Here is an 11,006-nt window from a genome sequence, read left to right as displayed (position 1 = left end):
ATAATAATTAATCTTTTATTAAAACAACCAGAGTTATAACGAAGCATAATCTGCTGATCTGTGTTGACAGCAAGACTTGAGGTTAATGTGCACTGAAGCATGAAAGTGTTGCCGATCATTGTCACTAAGAAAAATAAAGCGGCGCAAATGTGGGTTCTCGCTAGCTAATTGCCATCAATGTTGTTTTGACAATATTTGCAATTCTGAGCGCAATCGGTCTCCTAGTAGTAACAATTGAGTAATAAGGTCCCCAAAATACACATGCGATAACCGTAACGTCTCTTTACTTTAATTGGCACCAATTGACATATATGTGATAAATCTGCAAACTGTTCAACAAAATCCACGAAATTTAATGGGTTTACAGTATACAAGAAGTCTCTTGCTAGTGAAAATCCAGTTTAGGCTGAAAGTGTTCTCCTTAATTGACCTGTGTAGAATGAGGCTCCATTAAGCATCTGTTCACACAAGACCTCTATCACCTCAAAAAGCACTATTTCTCATCTGCTCCCCTGCAGCTGTCGACTCCCTGCTCGATTCCCTTTGCGTTGGCTCCCTGCTCGAGTCCCTTTGCGTTGGCTCCCTGCTCGAGTCCCTTTGCGTTGGCTGCCTGCTCGAGTCCCTTTGCATTGGCTCCCTGCTCGAGTCCCCTTGCGTCAGTGGAAAGGCACCCTGGACATTAGAAGCTAGAGCCTCAACATCAAGAGATGCATTGTGGTACACTTCGTCTGGCAGCGTCTCTGGCTGGTTGTAGTACTCCTGCATGTCTTCTGCTTCCTCGGAAATCGTCTCAGAAGGTTCGTCCACCTCAATCACAGTGACCGACATACCTGTCACGTCTATACTCGCCTCGTAAACACACACTCCTTGTGAAACCTAAAAAATTAACTTCTGGCTATCATTTAAGGCGAATAAGGAACATTTAATTAATTTAATCTACATGCATTACAATTGATAAGACAAAGTTAGAAACACAAATACTATTTTTTTTACACCTCCTGAATGTTTTGTTTTGCAATACACTGAAAATGGACCATTCATCAATAAAAATTACCTCAGCTTAAGCCTTAACTATAGTTATGACTGGATCTTGTCTTATTCTATAAAAAATATCATTTCATTTTGCAACTTAACACAATAGATATTTGGCCAAAATATATATATTATGCATACATGTAGTATGTCTTAGTATTCTGTAAATGATTACACTGATGAGAAAGGCATAAATGATAATAAAGAAACAAATTGAGCCCCGCTTTGGGAAAATGGGACTAAATGCATGTACATAGAGTTGTGCCTGATTAGCCTGAGTAGTCTGCACAGGCTAATCCGGGACGACACTTTCCACATAAACGGGATATTTTGCTAAGAGATCTTCTTTAAATATAAAATACCAATAAAGCCGAAAGTGGAGTCCCTGATAAACCTGTGCAGACTGCACATGCTTATACGGGACGCCACTACCCACATGCATTAAGCCCCCTTTTTCCAGAGCAAGGCTCAATTCTATTAGAGCACCTCTGCAGAGTTGAACATGTTCTTGATGTTCTTCTGTGCCTCATGGTCACTGGCCAGCACATACATGAATCCCCCACCCCCTGCGCCTGCCATGCACATGCCCAGGGCATAAGGTCGCATGGAGGTCATCAGGCGGGCGACAAACTCGGGCTCACACCCGGGTGCCATCGTCTTCTTTAGCACCCAATACTCATCCATACACTGACCAACAGACTCAAGGTCACCTGGGATAGCAACAGAATACATTTGAGCCTGTCTCTGGGTAAATCAGGCTTAAGGCATAATGCATAAAGTATTGTCCCAGATCAGCCTGTTCAGTCCATCCAAGCTGATCTGGGACCATTCTTTCCGCATAGACTAGATTTTTGTTTACAAAAGACTTCCTTCCAATAAATTCCTGTTTTTCAGTAACAGTGACCTTGACCTGACTTGCCCCAATGCAGTCACAGGCTTAGGCTACATACCAAACTTCAGCACAATTTCTAAAAGCAAAGCCAAGTTATTACGCAAAAACCTGTTTCTATTTTTAGAAACAATGCCATTGACCTGACTGGTCCAAAATGCAATGCCACCCTTGTTCATCATGTAAGCCACTACACAAAATGTCATCTCCACCCTTACTGAATGCAATGCCACCCTCAATCATCATGTAAGCCACTACACAAAATGCCATCTCCACCCTTACTGAAGCTACTTAAAAGAAACACCTTGTCTATTTTTAACAACAGTGACCTTGACCCAACTGGCCCCAAATGCATGTTCCCCATTTCTCCATGCAGGCTTGCTACATCCACAGGTTCATATAGTGTATTGAATACATTCTGATCTAATTAACTAGCAAAAGCTAAGCTTAAACTTTATTGTTTTAGTACAAAAGGGGCATAATTCTGCTAAATTGCCTGTCATAGTTGTGGTCCTTAGTCAATCACAAATACAATTACCATGTAGACATACATTTATATTTAAATGAATATCTGTAATTGATATACATATTGAGCTGTTGCAAGCAAACTTTATTCTGAATTGCGTAAGTACAAAAAGGATTACAATTCTTTCCTTGACCAGAGCATTAAGCAGACCCTGACAAATGGACGAAAGTTATTCCTCGAACTAATCAATGAGTAGTTAAGCTTATAATGTACTACAACTGTTCTCTGTCATTTTCTTTTTTGTATATACATATTGTATATTTAAAGGGCTATAAATGTTTCCAAACAAACACTGAAAGCTTTAGTTACCTTTTTTGATGAATTCTGCACACTGATTAGCCAGCTGCACAAGGCTGTCTTCTGTCTCCACTATCTGAGGATTCCTGGCGTACCAGTTACGTACAACATCCTGAAATAAAATGTTCATTGAGACACAGAAAGTTTATTATTAAATGAAGCAAACAAGTTTTCAAAGTTTTAATGTATACAATAACATACTGAATTTCCTTTTTCAAAAACATTCAAACGTGAACAATAAAATTGTAAATATGCATATATTATTATCATACGTGTTTGACAAAAACTGAAGCTCAAGCCAAACAATAAATTAATGACAACCACAAGCAATTCATTTATTGTCATTTATTGTGCGACTACTGGTGTTTCAAAAAACAATACAAACACACACCACACACAAATTAGCTTCAGATTTTTTTAAACAAACATACGGGTAGTAACTAATTATCAAAACTTGTGCATGCATGTCTGAATGGTTACAAACTGAAGTAATTTATCAAGGGCAACATTTATGTAAGAATCAAGTCACTACTTCTTGCAATAACAAATGAGCCTCCCTGTGCGAAAACGGGCTTTAATGAAGGTACTTAAAGTGCTGTCTCAGATTAGACTGTGCAGTCTGCACATGCTTATCAGGGAGGACACTTTCCCATTAAACTTGTTTTTTGCTACGACACTCCACACTTGATTTGAGCCCTTTGCTACGACACTCCACACTTGATTTGAGCCCTTTGCTACGACACTCCACAGTTGATTTGAGCCCTGTTTTTTGCTACGACACTCCACACTTAATTTGAGCTCTTTGCTACAACACTCCACACTTGATTTGAGCCCTGTTTTTTGCTACGACACACCACACTTGATTGGAGCCCTGTTTTTTGCTACGACACTCCACACTTGATTTGAGCCCTTTGCTACAACACTCCACACTTGATTTGAGCCCTGTTTTTTGCTACGACACTCCACACTTGATTTGAGCCCTGTTTTTTGCTACGACAATCCACATTTGATTTGAGCCCTGTTTTTTGCTACGACACTCCACACTTGATTAAAGCCCTGTTTTTCCATACTGAGACTGGGTATGTGCAAACAGCATAAAACCTGAACAGCCTGCAAGTAACTCATGGTCTGTTCAGGTTTTATGCTGTTTTCTGCTCACCAGTATCTAAGAGTTGGAAATGAAGGCTTTAAAACTTGAATGTAGTAAGAAAGGTCTTTAATTTAATTTACTAGTAACTTTCTGAGGGACTAAAAATGCTTCAAAATAAGTATCTAATTGGTAAAGGGTTAAAGAGACACATATTAGTGGATGCAATCTATTTGTCCTCTGAGAATACCTTACAGTTGTCAGGGGATTCCATTCATACACTTATATAAATAGACATTCATTTTCAACATGACTAACAAACGATTAATGTGCACTTGATATTGCCATTGCAAACATAAATTAATTCTAAAAAATTTGGTTAACTAAAAAACAATACCATTTCTTGCATACTTTTTGTGAGATGTAATACTATGAAAAATGCACAAGAAGGAAACTTTAATTAACTTGATTCTCTGGTGCCTATACAGACTTCCTCATTAGCTTTCTTGTGTTATTGAAAACAAATACCTACAAGATATATGTCAGCCTTGCTCTAATAAACCCTGTGAGCACTGCACAGGCTAACCTGTGATGATACTTTACACTGCACAGGCTAACCTGTGATGATACTTTACACACTGCACAGGCTAACCTGTGATGCCCTGTGAGCACTGCACAGGCTTACCTGTGATGATACTTTACACTGCACAGGCTAACCTGTGATGATACTTAACACTACACAGGCTAACCTGTGATGATACTTTACACACTGCACAGGCTAACCTGTGATGCCCTGTGAGCACTGCACAGGCTTACCTGTGATGATACTTTACAAACATGCATTAAGACTGATTTTCCAAGAATACTGCTATTGTTTGCTTTAACGTTTTGAACAGGTTTCAACATGCTTGGGAACAGTAAAAGAACCAGCATATCAAACATGATTGGCAACAGGTTATCGGTTATACAATACCATTTTAGAAGGCTGGAACAGAAATCACTAGAGATTCATGTATATATGAAAAAGACATATGTATGACATTCACTCAAATCAAAAATCCATAATAATATTGTGATAAAACATTGCTATGCTTGCATCAACAACTTTTTGGAAAAAAAGTTGTCAAATTCATCAGCTTTTATGATTGTTAATGATATATGACTGATTTTAGAAAAGAAGTGAATAGTAAAAACATATAAAATATTAAAAAAAAATAGTATAACATATGTTAAATGTAAAAAAAATATTTAACTGTGGCCATGCCCTTGAACATACCTAACCCAAATTTAATCTTAAAGGAGGCCCAACTATATAAATGCATAAAGTTGCTTTCTCAATTAGGTCACCATGTTTTTGCAATGGCAACCTTGACTCAAATTTCACCATATGAAATCCTAATTAAGGTCAATACAGTTACTCTGATGTTTCATTATGGTTTCTCAATTGAAATAAGCCCTGTTCTGGGAAAGACAGTCTGCACAGGCTAATCTTGGACGATACTTTCCGCCTAAACTTAATTTTTGCTATACAGAGACTTCTTAAAAAAGAACAAGAGCTGTGTTTGTGAAACACAATGCCACCTACTGCGCCGCTTTGAAGCCATATATTTGACCTTTGACCTTGAAGGATGACCTTGACCTTTAAACACTCAAAATGTGCAGCTCCATGAGATACACATGCATGCCAAATATCAAGTAGCAGACAAACACATACAATGACAGACAGACAGGCCAAAAACAATATACCCCTGATCATTTGATTTGGGGGCATAACAATACCATGAAAGAGCAAAGAGTCGTCCTTGATAAGCATTTGCAAACATGAGTTAAGCCCAATTTTCTCAGAACAAGGCTTAAGTATTCAAATAAACAGGTACAATTAGCTCAAACATTTACTAAGCAACCATCACCTGCAACAAGTTCCTGGCCAGTCTGGTTTTGCCTGTGTAGATGAGCACCAGTCTCTCATTGAGGGCCTGAAGGACTTCTGGGTCCACCTGCAGGTCCTGTGCCTCCACGTAGAGGGGCAGCCCCGCCCCTGACACGCCCAGCTGCACCCCTCCCAGCAGTCCCCCAACCTGGTCCTGCCAACCCCCACCTGTAGTCAGCAGCTGCTCCAGGTATAACACCTGCAACACACATCAGATCTAGGTACAACACCTGCAACACACATCAGATCTGTAGTCAGCAGCTGCTCTAGGTACAACACCTGCAACACACATCAGAGCTAGGTACAACACCTGCAACAAACATCAGATCTGTAGTCAGCAGCTGCTCTAGGTACAACACCTGCAACACACATCAGATCTGTAGTCAGCAGCTGCTCTAGGTACAACACCTGCAACACACATCAGAGCTAGGTACAACACCTGCAACACACATCAGACCTGTAGTCAGCAGCTGCTCTAGGTACAACACCTGCAACACACATCAGATCTGTAGTCAGCAGCTGCGCTAGGTACAACACCTGCAACACATATCAGATCTGTAGTCAGCAGCTGCGCTATGTACAACACCTGCAACACACATCAGATCTGTAGTCAGCAGCTGCGCTAGGTACAACACCTGCAACACACATCAGATCTGTAGTCAGCAGCTGCGCTAGGTACAACACCTGCAACACACAGCAGATCGCACCTAATACTAAAACAGTTAGGAAAATGCATGTGCGTAAAGTGTTGTCTCAGATTAGCCTGTGCAGTCTGCCCAATCTTATCAGGTACAACAATTTCTGCCTAAACTGGATTTTGATTCAGAAGAGATTTCCTTCAAAAAGCTCATTTCCATTTCATTCCAGACTGCAAAGGCTAATATTTGACCACACATAACACACTAGCATTAAGCATTGGACCACACATAACACACTTGCATTAAGCATTGAACCACACACAACACACTTGCATTAAACATTGGACCACACATAACACACTTACATTAAGCATTGGGCCACACATAACACACTTGCATTAAGCATTGGACCACACATAACACACTTGCATTAAGCATCGGACACCACATAACACTTGCATTAAGCAGGACCACACATAACATACTTGCATTAAGCATTGGACCACACACATAACACACTTGCATTAACCAGTGGACCACACTTGGATTAAGCATTGAACCACACATAACACACTTGCATTAAGCATACCATACATAACACACTTGCATTAAGCATTGTACCACACATAACACATTTGCATTAAGCATTGGACCACACACACACACACACACATATAACACACTTGCATTAAGCATTGGACAACACATAACACACTTGCATTAAGCAAATGGGCCACACATAACACACTTGCATTAAGCATTGGACCACACATAACACACTTGCATTAAGCGGTGGACCACACATAACACACTTGCATTAAGCGCAGACCACACATAACACACTTGCATTAAGCAATGGACCACATATAAAACACTTGCATTAAGCATGGGACCACACATAACACACTTGCATTAAGCATTGGGCCACACATAACACACTTGCATTAAGCACAGTTTGCTGATAAAAAGTCTTTATTATTAAGCCAAATGCTTTTAATGTTATTAAGGTAAAATAAATATAAACATTCTAAAACTAGTAGCTTTCTGGTTCAGAAGCCAGACAAAATAAGGCTTAACAGCATAACAAACATTTTTTATCAGCAATTTACAGATTTCACTGAAAAGTTACATCATACCAAAACAACAAAAGGCAATAACACTTATTTAAGAAAGGGTTGAACTATGGTTCTTGTGCATGGCACATCTTCCAATAGATTTCTTCACACCCATAAAGTTTCATGTTGAAGTCTTGTAAAGTATCTGAGATATAGCCCTGAAAAGTTACAAAATACAAACAACAAAGGGCCAGAACTCTTATTTAAGAAAGTGTAGGGTTATGATTCTTGTGCATGACATTTTTCCTCATTGATATCTATACACATATGAAAGTTTCATGTTGATCTCTCATATAGTGTAAAGATATAGCCCTGAAAAGCTTTGTGACAAACAAACAGATAAGGCCAGTTCTATATCCCTCCTTCTTTGGCGGGGGATAATTATTAACGGACAATATTTAATAATAAGGCAGATGAAGTTTCACTTTGATTAAGTTTCAGAACACCATTAGAGCCGTATTCTGTAAAAACTGGGCATAATGTTTGTGTGTACCATCTCATCCCAGATAAGCCTGTTCAGACTGCAGCGGGGACAACACTTTTGTTTTTCATCGACTTTTTCGTTCAAAGGGAGTCTGCTAAAAACGAAATTCCATTGTAGGCAAAAAGTGTTCTCCCTGATAAGCCTATACAGACTGCACAAGCTAATCTTGGATAACTCTTAACTTACATTCATTAAGCCCAATTTTTCCAGTATGCGACTCACTTGACTGCCTCCTCCCCACCGCAATTGAAAAGACCTACTAGATGTATGAGTCCCTGCGGGTCACATGACTTGCCAGCCGTCTGCAACAGGGATGCCATTACAGCCCCCGCCAGGATACTGCTGGTCCCCAGACCTGAAACACACAGGAAGTGTGTTTTTTTCCTGATATTCCAAGATGAGCCACATTATCCAAAAATGGGTCTTTTAACATATGCTGCCAGCACAGCTCCTGCCAAACCAGCACAATCATTCAGGAGGTAAATTATCTGCTAAAAAGTCACGCAAGGTTTCAAGTTCTCATTAGTGTACATGGTAACTACTGACCTGACTGCATGAAAGCACAGGCTGGGCTGGAGTTAACGTTGCCACATATGGTATAAGGCCCATTTTGCATTAAACAGGTCAGATAGTAATGCTGTTCCAACATCCTGTAGTTCTGCTCATTGATGGACATTTAACATATCTCTTTAAATGCACCAAATAATGCATGTCAACAGCAATAAAATGTATTGCCTTTTGAAGCTTAGCTCTCGTGTTATGCAGCCTCTTACTTTGCAGCTCTATACTGTGCTTAAGCACAATGGGAAGGAAGCCGTGAGCTGCTGCAATGTTGAAAAAGTGGGCAACACTTTACATACATGCATTTAGCCCCATTTTCCCATAGCCAGGCTACTGGAACTACTGGAAATCATACCAAACGTTATTTATTTCTTGAGCAGTCGATAATACCGGATTGCATTCTTGTTTTCTCTTGACACAGTGACCTTGTTTTTATCCCAACAGGGCCTAAGTTCAATTTCAATCTCAAATAGGTTGCCATTGAAGAAAATGTTCTGAGAAAGTTTCCTGAAGATTGGACAAACAAAGAGACTTCACGAGTTTTAAGAAGCATTTCTTCAATAGGTAGCAGAGACTCAGTTTTTAACCCTATATGAACCAATTTGTAACCAGGCCTATTTAACATTGCAACAAATGTTCGGAATATGCAATAAATGTGAAAAAATAAAGGTTGAAGACGCATGACAGAAGATAACACATGGCTAAAAATTAGGAAGATTGAAAAAGCCTGAAAAAAAACCTGGGGGCCAAGGGGCTGGAAGGCCCCCGGTCAGGTCCAGGGTGAAGCCCTGGTTGGGGGCCCAGGGGGCCAAAGGCCGCCGGGAGCTCCTTGAAAATAGCATTTTAGATGGCTAAGGAATGCACTATCCTGGCTTTAAATTTGGAACAAAAAACAAGTCCAGAAATGAATATTAGAATTGAGAAGGAGTCAGAAATAATAATATCTTACAAACCATTTTGAATTTTTTATACAGCTGCAGACCATTTCTTGTTGTCTAATAAGTAAGATTATTTGGTAACACAAGCTATATATTGTATGTTTGAAAAAACAAACAGACAAAGACTATAATTCTGCACACACAATAATATCATCGCCGCCAAAATTCCTTTATTTACGAGCATATACGCATTAAACTGTGACAATCTATGTGAAATAATTTTAAGTATATTGTCCGCACCTTGGATATAATGGTATCAATCGAGCATTACTTAGATGTGCCTACCCAGCTACTGACTACTGCGGTTGCATAGATAAGATTTTGCATGGGTGAACACTTAAAATAACTTTAACGGTCTTGCCTTTTTACATGTTTCATAACTTTAGACAGCCACTACCAATTCCATTTATTTTTCTCTCCACGCTCCAATACTTTAGTATCGTAACCCGCGGGAAGAAACTTCATGATTTTTTAAATATTACAACGTTCAATGTATGTACTCCGTTTTCATATGCTCAGAAACAAAAATCGCGAAAACTAAATACATACAATTAAACCCGCTGCCATTGATTACCGCGACCGTATAAGGGCATTTCCGTTGATACGTTAAGACTGGATAGTGATTTTTTGTACAGAATAATGATAATCGAGATACATCGACTATCTCCGGAGCATCCGCAAGATGCTATGCAGTATTTCGTCTGCGGATCAAGAGTGTGAATAACGAGTGCTGACCGATGTTTGTTGTTTCCGTAATTCCAATTTTAACTCCGTAATTTATGCGCAGAATGTCTTAAAATAGAAATTCTCAGATAGCAGACACCTCAAAACCCGACACCAGGTGCAAGTGAAGGAGTTTATTATCACTTATCTGTTAAACTGACCTCTTAAGTGGCCAAGGCTATCGACTCCAGTTCGCACACGTGTTATACATGTAGTTACGCATCTTTTTAAAGTAACAATCACGCTCAAAAATATCGAATATTTCGTTAAATAAAGCTAACTCATAAAAAAATCAATGTTCCTTTTAGCAAAATGCAAAATTTCAACGTTAGATGATGTCTGGTAGAATTGATTTAACGAGATACAAAATGCTTGTTTTTATTTTTTTGTGGCCACAAATAATTCCATTTATATCTCCCGTGAAATATCCGAACATTTACGGGCGAACACGAGATTGGATACGGTAAGCCTCTGAAGCATGACGTAGTTCTCATAAATAATCATTCTGTGAAATCAAAATGAATTCTGGGTAACTGGAACTTAGCGAATGCGAAAATGGCTTGTATAAATTATGCGAATGAACGCAACCCGAATGAATCCGATCCTGACTCGAAAGCAAAAGAAGATTACATCGTGGAACGATATTTAGATATTTAGATGCTTAAAACTTGCCGAATGCTTGTGATATAACGTTTTTACATCAATCTAACTTGTTTTGAGGGTCTTCCTATTGTAATTAACCATAGCATGGTACTACTTGTTGTCGAATGTTTTTATATAGCATAA

The 11,006-nt window shown here is 39.2% G+C and overlaps 1 protein-coding gene across 2 annotated transcripts in view; it reads right to left on the bottom strand.

Moving 5' to 3' along the window:
- Positions 1 to 256: 256 nt before the first annotated feature.
- LOC127844794 (L-fucose kinase-like) overlaps positions 257 to 11,006 on the bottom strand; it is a 76,210-nt gene continuing 65,460 nt past the window's right edge. Inside the window, exons 24-29 of one of the 2 annotated variants that reach the window (XM_052375282.1) lie at positions 8,259 to 8,353; positions 5,742 to 5,960; positions 4,805 to 4,816; positions 2,757 to 2,856; positions 1,519 to 1,742; positions 257 to 876 (exon numbers count right to left, since the gene is read on the bottom strand). In XM_052375282.1, the coding sequence (XP_052231242.1) occupies positions 484 to 876; positions 1,519 to 1,742; positions 2,757 to 2,856; positions 4,805 to 4,816; positions 5,742 to 5,960; positions 8,259 to 8,353 (1,043 nt within the window). In that variant the 3' untranslated portion in view covers positions 257 to 483. The remainder of the gene's footprint in view (positions 877 to 1,518; positions 1,743 to 2,756; positions 2,857 to 4,804; positions 4,817 to 5,741; positions 5,961 to 8,258; positions 8,354 to 11,006) is intronic. The other variant, XM_052375283.1, reaches the window with a different exon arrangement.

This window comes from Dreissena polymorpha, chromosome 9, assembly GCF_020536995.1.
Source record: "Dreissena polymorpha isolate Duluth1 chromosome 9, UMN_Dpol_1.0, whole genome shotgun sequence".
In the NCBI taxonomy this organism is placed as follows: Eukaryota; Metazoa; Mollusca; class Bivalvia; order Myida; family Dreissenidae; genus Dreissena; species Dreissena polymorpha.
The sequence above is the reverse complement of the archived record's forward strand: the minus strand, read 5'-3'. Positions and strand labels throughout refer to the sequence as shown.